Source organism: Cryptotermes secundus, unplaced genomic scaffold (assembly GCF_002891405.2).
Source record: "Cryptotermes secundus unplaced genomic scaffold, Csec_1.0 scaffold1440, whole genome shotgun sequence".
Lineage (NCBI taxonomy): Eukaryota > Metazoa > Arthropoda > Insecta > Blattodea > Kalotermitidae > Cryptotermes > Cryptotermes secundus.
The window spans coordinates 46,421-64,309 of NW_019733339.1; the positions used below are offsets into that span (position 1 = coordinate 46,421).

Here is a 17,889-nt window from a genome sequence, read left to right on the forward strand (position 1 = left end):
AGTTGTTGATCTATTGTACGTCCCCCTTTGATATTCTACCAGTCCCCATACCCTGCCGGTACTGGTGCGTGCTATCAGCCTCATTGAGCCAACGAGGTCGGCCCTCGGTACCTTTATGCTTCCCCCATCTACCAGAGGCATTGGAAACTACTTGGGTGGGAAACTTGCCTAATTTTGCTCAGAGGTCTCCTAGAGACATGAGGATCTTTTACGTGCAGTAAATCTATGACACGGGACCCACGGCTTAAAGTCCCTCCTGGAGGACTTGTTCCCTGAATTTTTCTGCCCTTAAAAATTCCACGACCTCCGCCGGGTTTGAACCCGCGTGCCTTGAGTCATGAGGTGGGAACGTTACCCCTAGACTATGGAGGCCGCTCTCACAGCAGTAACTATGAAGATACTGTCTCATGTGGCTTTCAATCCTGATGATGAGAGCACCAGAATCCTCCATAACAGCAATATACATCTCCCAGATACATCATCATGTTTCCCAATTTAGTAAACATCATGTCTGTTTGTGGCTTATTTGATGCTGTCAGTACCGCAGACTATATAGCACTGAATGTTAGGATGATCACTAAATTATGAATTGGAAATAATGAAGAAGGAAGTGGTCATGGCTTAATTCAAAGTACTATCACAGCATTTGCCTTGAGCAAATGAGGAAAACCTTGAAAAATCTAAATTAGGACACCTGGTTCTGGGTTCAGATTTGAACCCTCGACCTGCCAAATACGAAGCAGGAGTGCTACCAACTTTGTGTGATATATGATGCTTAGAATTTGTGTGGAGAAAAACTTCATGGCAGCAGTTAAAACCAATGGAAACTTCCTACACCTCATACAATTCTCATCTCAGGAACCTGGCTCTGGGCAAGACAGGACACAACTGCTTTCATCCAAACTATGATTAATTCAAACCCTATTTTCGAGACAAATACTACCTTCCTTCCTTAACCTCTCAACTGTCAAGCCCTGGAACAAAACTGCCTGCCTGCTGCCAGACTGCTTAGTGGTATGTGCAGTTGTGCAGTACAACACACACAATCTTCCTCAAATGGACTTCAAACAACAGCAGATACACATCACACGAAAGCCTTCTCTTTTCTCTAAACATCAGTATGTAACAGTGATGCTATCTACTGATAGAAATTCTATACTAAATGATTAATAAGAGCCAGTCTCTTTGGCTGTGGCAGTCTTAATTCAAATACACGACACTAATATAGTCAGTACATGGTGTGCTAAGGGTAAAGGTACCAAAGTAGGCTTACAAGCTAATCACATTGTCTGTGTATCACCCTCTTGCAACTTCTGAACCAATTGGGCAATTTATAAAACTTGGTATGAAGGTTATGCCACTGATGGCCACCCCAAACATCATACTCCTCTACTGCCTACAAACAGTAACAACACAGCAATCATGATGATATGTTGTTGATATGTATGGCAGATATTCATTCTGCTCTTGGGTCTCTGAAGCATGTGCATACGGACAGTAAAGCTATCCCTGTCACAGGCCGTGAATGCCCATAGGATTGTGAGACGTCGAGGCTCCCACTTTTCTCTAGACAATCGGCTCACAGATGGCGGTAAGGTTGTCAGCCACATGCGCCAGCCACCCTTTAACCCCTATGAAGATTACTGGCACTCATTTCTGTTAGAGGCCGAGTCAACCCCAGGGACATAGTGTGGCTGGAAGGATTAGGTCAAATGAAAATATCCATGATTTATTCTAACCGTCTTACAGTGCATACATTTATTCACCTTACTCTTCTCTCTTGCACTACATGTTTCAGCACAAAAGTGCCATCTTCAGGTGCTTTTCGTTGTACGTCAAACTACTTCATTGCATGCCCTGTTGTCTTTATACTAAAATATATACTCGTCATCTATACTGATAAATTTTAAATATTAAAAATATTAAAACTGTTCAGGATTTGTCATCCTTATGTCGTATCTCAATACGCGAGTCACACCTATCTTCCTCTATCAGAGCATTCTTCCTACTTTCGTGTGTGTATTGTGCTTTGTGTTGTGTCTTGCTCCTGTGACTGCGTGTGTTATACTGCTCATAATATCCACCTCATCAGGACTCGAACATGCGACATTCCAGCTTATGGCATAGTGACTCAACCAACTAAGCTACCGCGTGCCCCCGCATATGGGCAGTGCTGTTTATATTTCAAAGTTACATGTTCCTGCCACCTTCGGGGTTAGAGTACGCGAGTGAGTGTTCATGTACACAGGGTGTCATAATTACACACCTTGTACATAAACATCATGCCTACACTTATAGGAAAGTATGTTTCATTGGTGAGATATGGCAACATTGCATAGGTAGTACTGCAAGATGAGCATAGAAGTCACTTAGACTACAGACTCATATAAGGTAACTGCTGTTGATGTGATACTGATAAGGAATGCAAGCATATCCTGCTGCCTGCCCACACAGCACCACAGTTAACGAGACATATATACCCTTGGTTTGGCCTACATGGAAGTACAACAGAGCAACTCACACAGCATCCTCATGGCTAGTTGTGACAAGGTGCTCCACCCCATTGTGCACAACGTTGCCTCGAATACTAGACACTGCTTTTGCTGAGATATCATTGGCTATAACTTCCCTCACTCCTGGCACTTCTTTGGCATATCTGATGCTTCGGAGACCAGACGCCGATAATGCCTCCAAAATTGTCAGACCTTCCTGAAATTCAATAGACGTTCTATAAAAGCACTGTGGAGTAATTGCTATGGTTTTTGCTTCATATTTGGGGGGGGGGGGGCTGTATCACAATCTTAGCTGCTAGCTGACTAGCCTGACACACTTCCAATGGTTTTCCTCAGTGCATCCTAATCTCTCTCTTCAAATAGAGCTGACCACTTCTACCACAACTGCCCCAATTCATCACTCACAACAACCTTTACATCCTATACCATTCATTCATTTTATTTCCCCATTATTTAGCAATGTTTTCATTATCTCAGATTATATGTCAAATGGTAAGATAAGTGGGTAGTGAATTGGAAACGATGTTGAAGGAAGCAGCCTGAACCAAAGCAGAGGTATGATCCTCACATCTGCCTGGATGGACTGTGGAAAACCAGTCAGGTCAGTCAGTTCCCTAGCTGAGATCTGAACCTGATACCTCCTGAATACAAGTCAGAAGCATCACTGCTTCAGCCAACTTGTTCAGTTCCTATGCCATGCTGTTTACTTCCACTCCCCCTATACACCATTACAGCAAACATTCTTTCCTTCTGTCAACAGGATGATGACTTTCTTGCATAGTGTGATGTCACATGCACTGGGACAGGGCTGATGTTGCTACTATACCTCATACTTTCTGCCTGCTGTCAGCTCCTCTACCGGAATGTCCTCAGAACCATTTTTGTGTACTTTCTCGTTTTCCTTCACTTTCCTCTCCCACACTTTCTGATGATGGTCCTCAGCACACAACGTCAGAACTGCAATACTTTAAACAAATGTGTTGCATCCATCTGATGCTCACTTTTCTATTTGACCTGACACACAGCACAATCTGACATAAGATAGCGATAGAAACCACACTCCCAGCCATCAGTCTACATCTCCCATGCATGTGCAACTGCAATCTCACTTGATCAAAAAATAATCATTTCTTGGGGTGGGTGTTTCTGTTATTGTGTCACATGTTGTGTTTGACGTAACTTTAATATACGAGTAACTGCTGTTCCTTCTCCAGGCAATGGCAATGCCAGGTGGGTGAGCAACTGAAAGCAGTGAAAAGATAACTGACAAAGTAGGATTTAAGGTTCTCATAGTGGTGGTCATGAAGAGTTCTGTCTTCAAGGATGTTGTGTACTCCACTGAAGGTCAACTGATGCTTCAGTGGAACATGACACCTCCATCTTCAGGGTTGAAGAGTAAGCCAAAGTAGGAAACCTGCATTAAAGCAGACTGCAAGCAGGAAACACATGACTTGCTAAAATGAGGGATTATGTAGAAGCAGAAGGAAACTAGGAACCCAACCCACTAGTTACCATCACCCCTATAAGAGAACCAGGGTGAAACAACAGGAGAGAAGGGAAGGGTGACTAAGTGTGCACCTTGAAAGTATTGGTTGTGCACATATGGGAGCATGGGGGACAGAAGTCACAGATATGTGTGGTGGGCAGAGAATTGCGGAGGATGGGAGAGAAGTCATGTGCATGGGTTATGGGCATGCAGTTGGGGTTATAAAGAACAAGAGTGGAGGAAGGATAGGGACGGAAGGAAGAAAGGAAGGAAAGGCTCAGGGTTGATGGGTGCCCAGAAACAGCAGGGTTGACGCCCTTCATCCACACCCTGGGGTCTCTCCATGCCAGACCCCAGGGTATAATGCTCAACATCAATGTGGTGTCACTCTTCACCAGGGCCCTGATTAGGGAGGCCATGAGTCTCTTAGCCCAACATTTTAATGACATCCTGTTGCTCTTCTGCCATGTCCTGACCTCGTATGTCAGCACTGGTGACCATTTCTACAGACAGAGCATGCCTACAGCTATAGCACTGTCTTCAGTCACTACCAACTTCTTCATAGAGGACTTCAAGGTGTCCCCACTTCTGTTACATGGATGACACTTTCATCATCTGGCCCCATGGTCCCAAAAAACCAAGGGGCTTTCTTAACAACATGAACAGTGTCCACATAAATCTTCCCTTCCTTGGCATCATTATATAAAGCAGACTCAAGGGTTCCCTGGGTCATTAGGTATACCATAAACGATAACAATCAATTCAATTTTACTATGTAACTTTCACAAAATATCCTGCACCCCACTAATCAACTAGTCACCCCCTCCCTTGGGGAGCACACCCCACACTTTTGAAACCACTAGGTTAGAGGGATTAGGCATAAGCAAAAGGCCCATAATCTGTTTTATTTTGTTAATATTTCCATGCTTTGGGCACTGTAACAATTATTCTGCAAAATTTGTCTGATTATATATTGGATTTTTATTACAGGATGTGTGTTTAGTCTGTGGGTTAAGTACTTCACTGGCATGTACAAGGCTGTCTGTCATATCTCATATACTGGATGGCTAGCAATGATCCCTCTATTTAATGTTCTGTTTAGGCTTAGGGTGGATTTTTCTGTAACTGATACTCGGACCTGAGGATGGTGCTGTAGTGCCATGACATGCCGCCCCGTTTATAAACTTCATTAATCAACGTACAGTGAATAACTGCATATATAACAGTGTACCATTAGTTTGCATATCATCCTAATATATTATACTACATCCAGTTACAATATTCTTTTTTCATGTAGTAAATGAACGGTACTTATGAAATACAGTATGTGTCCATAACATATGTGATTAATCTCTTACTTAGTTCTATGACCTTTATTTTAAGCCAAGTTACCTACGTATTAATGACTGACTCAAGACACATTAAAACTCTACTGTGTAGAGTGTACTGTGTAGGATGTGTCATCACCAGAGAGTAAAGCAGATCATTACGGCGTCATTAGGAAGTTACTAGACTCTAATTGCAAAAATATACACACAAATTCACCATACCAGATAGCTCAATGAACACACAGGAGTTTTCTTCGGCCAGGTTCCCTACCTACTCAAGATAAGACATATCCCCCAACACATTTTAGATAAAATGTACCTTAAATCCCTATTGAATTCCTGGACAGGGTTGTAAAACACATCTCTGGAAATAGAGAGCAGCAACTCGGCCTTGCCTTCAATGATGACTTTCTTCTCACTGTCAAGACATTCTTTCTCTTTTTCATTCTTCTGATCCATTCCAAACGTCCTTGAATTATACTTGCGGAAACATCCCTAGATTGAAAGAGTACAATTACAGGAGGAATAAATGAGATATAAATTGTACATCTGCTAAATTACTATGATTTGAAACTTTTACAGTGACTCTATGCCATGAAGTCTTTGTAAGTGAACAGACGTGTCAGTGTACAGTGAATATCTAATGTAAGGTAGGGCCAATGACAAGCAACATGGGCTGTGAAGGCTGACCACCTGATGCGACCCAGCTTTCCTTCACTGACATGTGCTACGACAATGAAGAACATACTCTGTGGTATAAATACAACACACAGTTGTAGTACTCATCAAATCAACCCCTGATCATCATCAACCTCTGAAATGCCAGATGCAAACTTCACTTCCAAATGGCTGATCATCCAAGGCGACTCCACTGCAGACGATTATTGTGCTCAGTCTGATGAACTACACACAGACATTATGAAACACCTAATACTACTACCAACATATACAGCAGCCATGGCACTACTCTGAAGATGAAGCAGCTACCTTTAAAACACCTGAACTTTCTAACTACACTGTGTCATATTCCATAAATCAGCAATCTACACAGCCAACACAGTGAGAACCTAAAATCTCAAACGTTCCCTACATTTTATTCGAACTCGCTCATGTAATCTGATTGAGATGTATCTGGCTCTGGCCAATTCTATGTACTGCGTAAATTGTGGCCTATTTTGCAGAATTTGCAAACATTTCCTAAGACACAGGAAAAAGATCTTCTTTAAACCAAACTAAACTTCCTAAGTATCTGGTGATTAGTGTCCTCTAGAATGTGACATCAGGAAGTGCGGTATTCACCAACGATTCGGAGGAATATGTTACTGCTACTTTCAAGGCAACATCAGGAATTCTACCGTTTTCTAATCAGTTTCACTTGTGTGGCCTTATTTCTCACGATCTTGGTGCTGACCTGTGTTCTAGCCGGAAATTTCCAAAAACGTGGCACTCAAAGCAACACGAAAAACTTACGTGAGATAATATCTTGTAACCCGGAAATGTACGAAGAATTAAAGATTTTACTCGCAGAAATGTACAAAGTATGAAAGATGATTTTATTCGCTCTATAACCATTCCTTTTGTCACATATTCCCAAGTCACTTAATCTAATACATTTCTTCTAGCATTGCAATGTACCCAACACGCCGTAAAAATCAACATATGTACACATTTCATGAACTACCTTACTTTCCCTTAAGAAAGGCTAAGGGGATATGAATACAGGTACACACTGTGCCTGCTATGTGGTAAAATGTTGGGTTCAAAGATTTGAATACTTTTCCAGCATTCCCTACGTATCGCTACCTATTATATCTGCATCATTCTGATGCGTTCTGGTCAGTTTGGTTATCGCTGGTTACCTCTGTTAGTTCTGGTACAAATTTGTCTCACTTCATCGCTGCCAGACACGGTCAAGGAAAATAATGTCTCATCGCCTTTCCTTAACCAGTACATGTCATAGATCTCATAGATACCGCAACGATATGGCTTACGAGTGAAATGTAGTAATCAGTTTAATTAATTCGTTTTTTAATTCATCGTGTAGAAGAAATACATTACAGGACATGCCACACTCTATTATACTATTATAGAAATACAATAATGACTAAAACTATAGACTTATTAGGAATATGTAGCAAATATTCAAGAATTCTTCAGGGGGATAATCTATTGAATAACATCACACAATAAGCATGTCTTGCAGTTCCTTTTTAAAATGGATAATGTTACATACTTGCATAATATTGTTACGCAATTTCTTATAGAAGATACTTGTGGATTACCGTTAAACAGTTCTAAATTATTTACATATCTAAGATAGTCAATATTTGTTGTGTTATATGTATGTACTTGTTTATTAACAGTGCAGTTACACTTTTCTTTTACATACAAGATTGTTTCTTGAATGTATAACGAGTATAATATCAAGATCTTTAGAGCCCTAAAGCCACTAAACTATCCCTGCACCAATCCAGCTGTTTTAAACACCCAGCAATGTAATAATCTGTGGTAGTGTTGAGCATTATGGGTAAAGCTCAGTCGGTATAGCAACCGATAGCGACTATGTGAATCACGATATAGCGATTAGCCACGGGGCTGGACGACCGAGCAATTGGGGTTCGATTCCCGGTGGGGGCAAAATATTTATTTTTTCCGTAAAGTCCAAACGGTCCAGACCGGCTGTAGTGCCACTCAGCCACCCATACAATGGGTACTTTGGGCAGTTACCCTGGGTCTTATGTGGAAAGGGCATGCAGCTAACCACTGAACTCCAGCTAAAACTCATTCCATCAAATTCTCCATAAGCATTATCACCAGTACGGGTACAATAGGACACATGGAAGCCGACGTGCCGAGGGGACCCAATATGGATTCCACCTCACACTATATGAAATCTTAGCTATTGTAATCTACTGAAAACAATTTTAAGTATTGTAACTTTATTCTCTTATTGTAATCAGCCAATGTACAGTAACTGACTTGTCCTATATCCTGTAACACTGATATATAGAGACGAAATAAATAAATACAGATGTTGAGAATCGTTCAGAATAGTGGGCGTATACCTTCACTCCTCCGTACGTCTATATAGTGTGGTGCTTAATTAGGTCTGGGAATAACTTTGCCATACCTTCACGTCAAGTCTAATTATAGCGAACAGGAAGGTCAACACAATGAGGTCATAAATTTCATGTTTTATTCCCCAGGGTTCATAAACAAAATGTAAGATATTCTCCAAAATACATTTCTTTTCACATGATTTCATAAATTGGAAGTATTACTTGATTGCACATATACTAATTATTGGCTTTCATGGTGGTTACTATAGGTGTTAATTTTGTTCTTCTGTTCTTACACCCTATGATGGCTGAAGTTCTTTTTTTATACTTCCTACCACTACGGGTTGGATGGCCGAGGGATCGGAGTTCTGAGTCTCGATAAGGGCAAGATTTCCTCCTCTCCACTTTATCCAGAAAGGATCTGACACATACCCAGCCTCCTATCCAACAGGTGCCGGAGGCTCTTTCCCCGGGGATAAAGCGACCGGAGCGTGAAGCTGACCACACCAAGTAGTGCCAAGGTCAAGAATACATGGATCTACACATAACTCTCCCATATGTCTTCAAGGTGTAGTGATTACTTAGTTAAGCACAGGGACAATTTTATCTTTAAATTTGATTTGTCCTTTGGACCTGCATCTAGTACCAAGCTCAAGAATGACTGAGCTGTACAACCACTCCCCCATTCATCTTCATGGCATGGTGCAAAATTATTTAAGCATATGTACAGCTAAACATTAATGACCCCCCCAAAAAATGAGCGTGAAATTTGGCACATGGAACATTAAAAAGCAGGTTCACATGCAACAGTTGCAAGAGAAATAGCGAAGTAGAAATTAGATTTCATGGGAGTACAAGTTGGATGGCCACAAGTGACATGATTCCTGGCACTACCAGAATTTTTCTCAGAAGTAGTGGGTCTGGAACGGGGTCCACTCAGCCTCATGAGGATAATTGAAGCGCTATTTCAAGGAAATGCTGGCTCCGGTCTAGAAAACCGAAATTAACGACCGTGGGGATTCATTGCGCTGACCACGCGAGACTATCTATCCGCTAGGCACTAATTTCACCAACAAGCGGCAGTCTCTCGGTCGGTATAGTTCACTTGTGGACTAAAACCATGGAGTTTAGTCTTAGGGTGTATCACTCTCTTTAAATGATAAAGATCTTGTTTTCACTTATTTTTTATAACTTTGATACAGTGCTTATTCTGGTAACAGAAATTTTGTATGCAGGTTTGTCATATCTAATTTTTATAGTTTTATATGGTATGTTGTGATGTGTACACAATTTGTGTATATAGTTGTATTATAGTATTGGTGACTTATATACAATAAACTTGACTTGATATATATCTGGAAGCTGTATTGCCAAATACAGATTTCAGGAACAAATAAAGATATCAGTATGAATGAAAGTAATCTGTGGACACAGACAGATATACTGAAAAGATGTGCAAAATTAACCCTTTAAAATACCCTGTGGTCTTTGCAGTGTATTATTTATGGCTTTCAAATTATGTGATGCTTATAGGACATCCAGCATCCAGCTGTTACATACAATATGCAGAAACAAATATTACTTGGTCCCTTTTTACAAATTTAATGAAACACAAAAAAGAAGAGATGTGTGGAAAGCATGTAGCACCTGTACCATATAATCCTTGTTCATCTGTGCCTTCCAAACTTCTGAAAATTGTCATAGTGCCCTGACATTGGATAAGACTTGCCACCCCTGCTGCAGAATATGAGTTCGGGATGTCTTGTTAAATAAATTATGAACAATAAATGTTAACTTGGAAGTGTGTAAGGATGTAAAGCGAGGTAACATGAGCTACACGTGGTGAGGCTGGGGGGGGGGGGGGGGGGGGGGGGGCATGGGTCGATGTTCATATATATTTATTTGTACAGTTCATTTAGGGGCATGTAATAGCATAGTTGGTTGAGGCACTGCTACGAGACGGAAGATCATGGGTTTGATTCCCAATTAGGTTACTGTATTTTTTCAATTGACCTAATCCTCCCAGCCTCACTATGGTCCCAGGGTCAACTCAGCCTCTAACAGAAATGACTACCAACCTGGGGGTAAAGGGCAGCTGGCATGTATGGCTGACATCCTCACTGCCATTTGTGAGCCAACTGTCTAGAAAATGTGGGAGACTCAATGTCTCACAACCCTATGGGCCTCCACACTCTGTTACAGGGATAGCTTTTTTGCATTTCCAGTTCATTTAACAATGATCTGAGTTGCTCTGGCTATACAGTGTTGAACAATTTGATGACTGCGAATCAGAAATGAAGAGGAAGGGAGAAGTCAATGCCTACTTCATAATAATATCTGAGCATATGCCTATTGGGCATGAGGAAAATACAAGTTAGAAGCTGCATTAGTACAGCCAACTTGCTCAGTGATAACCATAGAAAACCTCAAATAACTTCTGTGGTAGCCTGAATAATGCCTGCAGTGTTATCACTACATTAACTTACTTGTGCGGTTATTCCATGTCAAGAGACTTTGAGTTGCTTTCATCTACACTTCTGCTGGGGAAACTTCTATTCACATCCTTTCCAGTTCATCATTCAAAATAACTCAATACAGCAATGCTGATTTAATGTTTTATACACAAACTTCACAGTACTGTAATGTGTAAAGCTAGGCAATGACTTGGTAAACACATTCCCTAGGTTATGCAGTCAACAGAGGGACCCATTGCTAGGTAACATTTGGTTAAATGCGTTCCAATTCCAATGCATAACACCAAACATGCATCCTTGGGACAATTCACTAAGGAGTACTGGTTATCACAGGAATTACAATGGTTTCCAATACAACAAAGTTACAAAAACAGAGTAACAGAACAGTAAAACAGGATGATCTCTATTTGGTTCTCCCAAAGCTATGACAGGAGGAGAACACACACAGGCAGTACACAGACAGCAGTACAGAGCAGACCGAGCAACAGAGATAGCTGCCTGCAGTTCAAGAGAACTCGGCAGGCTAAAGCTGAAGACTTTATTTTATGTGGTGCAGTTACAGCAACCTTTAGAGTGTTATCATTGTGTGCAGTTGTGTTATAGTTACAGTAAGACTGAGAGTGGACTTGCTGGGAATATCCAATAAATTGACACGCCAATCCAAACCCATGTCTTTAGTCACTAATACACATGACAGTATCTTTCTGCTTACAAATAATTCACAATGAGCCTCTATAACACAATATAAATTGTTTCTTCAGTCATCAGATAGGCATTGCCTCATCTGTATCTGATGTTTTACACATTTACACTGCAATAAACACACTTCATCGTTACTGACAGGTGGTCACCCTGGTACTGCTCACAGACCCAAACTGTCACAACTTACAAGTTATCTGAGCCACAAATGTTCCTAACATTTCTTTATTATCCGGAGCAGCCTCGACATCCACAGTGAATGCACTCCACAATGCGACCCTGAAAATGGTGAATATAATTTCATTTCAGCCACATACTGTTATGGTGTCTAGTACTCATGAGACAACAAAGCACACTGTTCCCAAAATATTACCCCTATTTCGCCTTCTTATGGTTGCATGGGCCCAACTTTCATTGATTTCAGTAGCAGCTCTTGTGTCTGTAAAAGATTTCTGAAGGTGTGTCATCATCAGAGCATGGTGTACATCATGACATAATCATCAGAAAGTTAAGAGATTATATTTTTGACATATGTTAGGAACCAAAATCACCATACTAGCAATCTCAAATGCACAGTACTTTTGTTCCATAAGATTACTTACTGATGGTATGATGTACCCTCAAACACACTTTAACCCTTTGACTACCAAGCCCCACCACAGACATACCTGCTAGAAATACCAAGGCTGCTTGTGGGGGGAGACCAGCCACAAAACCTCCACAGATTATGTACAAATAACCACATATATTGGTAATATGAAAGCCTGTTCTTTCCTCTAAATACTGATAGATCATGCTTTATGCCATCTACTGACAAAAATGATGTACCAAGTGATTAACCCTGAGCTGATTCCTACAGCTTCAGCAGCTCTGACATAGATACACTTAACCAACCTGATCAGCTTGTGGCACACTCATCTCCCATACATACACTTGTTCAAGTCATTTTATTGTATGACAGCCTATAACTTTATAAACTTAAAAACAAAAGCAGAACATAAAATTTGGTTTCACAGACAGCAACATTCAGATGAATCCGCTGCTTCCATCTTGAGGGTAGAATTTGGAGAAATAGTACACGCAGGGAAGACATGCTGGGGCTGTGAGTAGTCCAGTGGAAGTACATAACCTTGGAAAGAGGGTGGGGAAGGAGGGATTACACAAAATGGGGAAGAATATGCAGAAGTGTAAAGAAGGTGGGAAAGCAAGGATAGCATGAAAGGAGGGGCAGAAAAATAAAAAAAAAAAGATGCTCTGGAAAGGGCATAAATTCACAATCTGTATTATTATTATTATTATTATTATTATTATTATTATTATTATTATTATTAATAGTATTATTATTGGAGGGGGTGGGTTTCCCCATGCACCGTGACCAGTTTGATCTATTGTACGTCCCCCTTTGATACTCTACCAGTCTCTATACCCTACCGGTACTGGTGCATGCCATCACCCCCGACTCAGCCAGCGAGTTCGACCTCTACTGGCTCAGCGGTACCTTGATGCTTCCACCATCTACCAGAGGCGTTAGAAACTACTGTTGGGCGGGAAATGTCCTATAATTTGGCTCAGAGGTCTCCTTGACACATGAGGTTCTTTTATGTGCCGTAAAGCTACAACATGGGATCCACGGCTTAAAGTCCCTCCCGGAGGACTTGTTCCCTGAATTTTTCCGCCCTTAAAAATTCCACGACCTCCGCCGGGTTTGAACCCACATACCTCGAGTCATGAGGTGGGAACGTTACCCCTAGACTATGGAGGCTGCTTTGTTGCCCTGTATCCTACTATGTCCCACACAGCCATCAGATATACACTATGTTTCTCACTTCACAGAACAGCTGCTAGGTTGAAAACACGAAACAATTTCACAAACTTACTTCCTCAAGTTTCCCTTTTGGCACTCTGCATATGCAATTTGTGCCAAAATTGGTGTCCCTTGTTTGGATGCATCGAAGGCAGCACAGGTTTTCATAGCCTTGTTTTTTCCACTTTGCAATTAAATTCTTGTCGGCTATGTTCTCTCGCAGACAGTATTCATACAATTCTGCAGTAACAAACAGAGCATATTGTGTCAAAAACATCCTGAGGATCATCAGATCATTACATCATGATCAGAAAGTCACTAGATCCTATATTAAGTATATGACATGAACCAAAACCATAATTTTGTTGAACACATTGGACTTTTCTTCTGTGTGGTTGACTGACCGCTTAAATTATGACATACCCTCAGGGAAGTTGGAGCCTGGTGATAATCTCAATGTAAGTCTACTATTTAATGACAGCAACACAAAATACTGTCTTCTAGTATGTGATGATGTGAAGTGTGGTTAATATACAGAAACATTTCCAGGAATCTGCTACCATCAATCATCAGAGTTGGGTGGTCACCAACGTGAAACCCACAGATGTCACAAACAGCAACACAGAATCAATTTACAAAATACAAAGAGATGAAAAATCCAAAGAACACTAATATAATTGCTCAAGAAGGTGATGCTTCATGGGTCGGAAATCAACATATTCCATATATTTTAATACCAGACTCCATGATTTTCAACTTAACAAATTTCACTAAATGTATTTTTAGTACCATATCTGCTATAACCAGTCATATTCTCCTCCTCTCTTATTTACACATATATTATATTAATTTAAAATGAAAACCAACAATACCCTGGTAGAGTAATATATCTAGCAATTCCACCTTAAAACGTATACTTTCTGAACGTACGTCATATTAACTGCTAAGCTAACCTTATTTAGTACAGGATTCTCCTGCCAATAATTACCACTGATATTCAACTTTGCTTTATAATATGCCATTAGGAAGGCCCAGGGAAACCAGGTGGAACTGAAATTAAATGGGACACATAAGTTGCTGATCTATGCTGATAATGTGAATCTACTGAGTGATAACATAGATACACAAAGAAAAACACAGGAACTGTAAGTGACACTAGTGCGGAGGTTGGTCGAGAAGTAAACACAGAGAAAACTAAGTATATGTTGTGTCTCTCAAAACAAAATCATAACAAAAAACAGTTCTAATATTGGGAATGACAGTACTTACTTACTTATGGAGCTGTGCCCTTCTTGAGGAGCCCCCAAATCTGCAGCTACTCAAGAATTTCCCAGAAATTTATGGAACTCAAAGGTTCATTACCATGTTCACAAGAGCCCTCCACTGGTCCCTATCCTGAGCCAGACCAATCCAATCCATACCATCCCATCCTATCTCTCTAAAATCCATATTAATATTGTCCATCCACCTATGCCTTGGTCTTCACAGTGGCCTCTTTCCTTCTGGTTTTCTCCTTGACTTAATCATTCTAATTATACTTGGAGAAGAATACAAGTTATGCAGTTCCTCCAACCTCCTGTCACTTCATCTCTCTTCAGTCCAAATATTCCCCACAACACCCTGTTCTCAAACACACTCAGTTTTCCTCCCTTAATGACAGAGACCAAGTTTCATACCAATACAGAATTACAGGCAAAATTATAGTTTTGTATATTCTAATTTTTATGTTTTTGGACAGCAGACAAGAAGACAGAAGGTTCTGGATTGAATGGGAGCAAGCATTACCCAAGTTCAATCTCCTCTTAATTTCCTCCTCAATCAGGTTTTGATTTATCATCATTATCTGAACTGTGCCACATTTTCAAACTACCTATTTCCTGTCTTTATGTCACGATTTTGCCCTGCATTGTGGTGACAAGACAGCAACATATACTTAGTTTTCTCTGTGTTTACTTCTAGACCAACCTCCTTACTTGTGTCAATTAAAGTTTGTGTGTTTTTCTTTATGGTATCTATATTATCACTCAGCAGATTCACATTATCGGCAGAGACCAATAGCTGATGTGTCCCATTTCATTTCAGTCCCACCTGGTTTCCCTGGACCTTCCTATGGGAATATTCTAAAGCAAAGTTGAAAAGGAGTGGTGATAAAGCATCTCCTTCTTGTAGACCATTTTGGATAGGAAATCTATCAGACAGATGTTTACTTATACGTACTTTACCATACGTTTAGTTTAAACACATTTTAATCAGCCTGACTAGTATCTTGGGTATACCAAACTCTAATAGAATATTGTGCAATACTTCCCTCCTAACTGAATCATAGGCTTTCTTGAAGTCTACAAATGACAGTAACAAATCAAAATTTCATTCAGGAGGAAATTAAAAGGAGACTGAATTCAGGAAAGTGAGGAAAGAGATTGCTACGAAGATGCAGGTGTAGGTGAAAGGATAATACTAAAACAGTGAGATGGGATGGGGTGGTATGGACAGGATTGATCTGGCTCAGGGTAGGGACCAGTGGTGGTCTCTTGTGAACTTGGTAATGAACCTTTGGGTTCCATAAAAAATACTGTGAAGTTCTTGAGTAGCTGCACAACTAGCGGCTTCTCAATCAAGGCTCAGCTCCGTGGAGTTAGCTATATCAGTCTGTAAATGCTGAGTTCTCACAGCAATACAATGGGGTACCCAAAAGAAACCGAACAAATTTTTTTGTGGGCAGAGCTTTTGTAGTACTGCATTTTGCCGCTATGAGCGCATAGAGCTAATATTCCTGAGTCGATAAGCCGACTACCGTTCCTTCAGAAGGTAAGGACTAGTTTCGGCAGAGTTTATAGTGACAACTGTTTTGTGTGATCGTCGTTTTTGCAATGGCTGATTTTCGTGAACAGCATGCGGTGGTGAAATTCTGCTTTTTGCTCGGGAAAAGTGGAACAGAAACTCTTGAAATGTTAAAAACGGCATACAAGGACGATGCTATGGGGAAAACTCAAGTGTTTGAGTGGTTTTCCCATTTCAAAAATGGTGAAATATCAACTGATGACAAACCTCGTTCTGGTCATCCTTCCATGGCCCGAACACATGAAAATGTTGAAAAAATTTGTGAAATCATCAAGGAAGATCGATGACGGACCATTGAAGAAATTGTGGAGCTGTCGGGACTGACTTGGAGCTCAGTTCAGCGAATTTTGACAGAAGATTTGGGAATGAAAAGGGTGCTGCGAAATTCGTGCCACGACTGCTGACTGCTGAACAAAAACAAGGTCGCGTGGAAGCATGCTGTGCTTTGAAAGAAGAGTCCCAAAATGATCAAAACTTTTTTTTGTTTCCTCGAATGAAAAGAGACATGAAAGGAGAGCGTTTTCTGATGTTGCTGAGGTGAAGGAAAAAACGACGGAGGCGCTGTGAAGCATCTCAAAAGATGAATTTAGACAATGTTTTGAAAAATGGAATAAAAGACTAGACAAAGTGTATTAGTGTAAGTGGAGAGTACTTTGAAGGGGATTGAAGGTTTCTGCTTAAAAATTGAATAGGTTTTAAAAAAAAATAAGTTCGGTTTCTTTTGGGTATCCCCTCGTAGGAAACAAGATTACCATCTCCTGGAACATGAATCTAAACGTAATGGAGTAATATGCTGCCTCCAATCCAAAATGTCATACTATGGTGCACACATTCATACAAAACAGAAATGATGCAACCCACCTCTGCTAATGGCTTTCCTCCGATAGAATAAATCATAGATGTAACGTGATTTCTGATGGTGAATCTTGAAAATTGGCCATAATGCTTCTACTTTCCTCTTTCCTTCGTGAGGTTCTGTTTCCGCTGTAAATAAATAATACACCATCAGTGATTATAGAGAAATGGACAACTGATAGACAACTGGAAGTCTCACAATAATCGAGTTACATCAGTTTTCTTTCATTGGTTATTACTGCACAGTACCTTCACGCATCTTTTGTTCCAGTTCTTCTAAAGTCGGTTCAATTAGTTCCCATCCTTCCGGGGGTGACTTCTTACTTCTTCTTACTTTGGGCATAATGTTTATGATGAGAATATAATATTTAGCACAAATTAATAATAAAAGGCATACAATACATGTGAACTAACGCACCTGGGAGTACAGAAATTGAACTCAGTTCACTCCAAGCATGAAAATATGAGTGTTTTTCTTCTCTCTTCGCACTAATAACAAATACTCACACCACACTTCGCGTTATCAGTTTTCGCAGTTGAGGAACGGGTGTATAAACCCAATCAACCGACACTTAAGCAACAACAAACAACGACTACGCACGCTGCTCACCCTATTCTCCTTATTCCTCTTTATTCCTTCTACAACGCGCACGCTCCGCACACTGAACCACCATCCCCCATCGTGGGTACACAATAATTGAAATCACTGAAACCTATTGAATGCTAATGAACGAATAACACGAAAAATACTCTCTACCACTCCTCTCTTCCACGGTACAAATACTAACCGACCACCCCTTCCACAACCTACCACGGATTACTAACATCGT

General features: G+C 40.6%; 2 protein-coding genes across 7 annotated transcripts in view; both read right to left on the reverse strand.

Moving 5' to 3' along the window:
- The window catches only part of LOC111868105 (probable tRNA (guanine(26)-N(2))-dimethyltransferase), a 16,529-nt gene extending 9,377 nt beyond the window's left edge, over positions 1 to 7,152 (reverse strand). For 2 of the 5 annotated variants that reach the window (XM_023858494.2, XM_023858495.2), the window contains exons 1-4: positions 6,798 to 7,124; positions 5,647 to 5,822; positions 3,340 to 3,478; positions 2,522 to 2,709 (exon numbers count right to left, since the gene is read on the reverse strand). In XM_023858494.2, the coding sequence (XP_023714262.1) occupies positions 2,522 to 2,709; positions 3,340 to 3,478; positions 5,647 to 5,822; positions 6,798 to 6,899 (605 nt within the window). In that variant the 5' untranslated portion in view covers positions 6,900 to 7,124. Of the gene's footprint in view, positions 1 to 2,521; positions 2,710 to 3,339; positions 3,479 to 5,646; positions 5,823 to 6,797 lie in introns of all 5 variants that reach the window. The other 3 variants (XM_023858498.2, XM_023858497.2, XM_023858496.2) reach the window with 3 other exon arrangements.
- A 4,367-nt stretch (positions 7,153 to 11,519) lies between these two features.
- Positions 11,520 to 17,886, reverse strand: LOC111868116 (protein BUD31 homolog). 2 transcript variants are annotated; one of them, XM_023858510.1, is made up of 5 exons: positions 17,478 to 17,886; positions 17,309 to 17,392; positions 17,066 to 17,188; positions 13,437 to 13,603; positions 11,520 to 11,838 (listed from the first exon to the last, which is right to left on the reverse strand). In XM_023858510.1, exons 2-5 carry the CDS (start codon positions 17,316 to 17,318, stop codon positions 11,788 to 11,790), a joined length of 351 nt encoding a protein of 116 aa, XP_023714278.1. In that variant the 5' UTR covers positions 17,319 to 17,392; positions 17,478 to 17,886; the 3' UTR covers positions 11,520 to 11,787. The 2 variants fall into 2 exon arrangements, with proteins under 2 accessions (XP_023714278.1, XP_023714277.1); XM_023858509.1 differs by having other exon boundaries at positions 17,309 to 17,886.
- Positions 17,887 to 17,889: the final 3 nt, after the last annotated feature.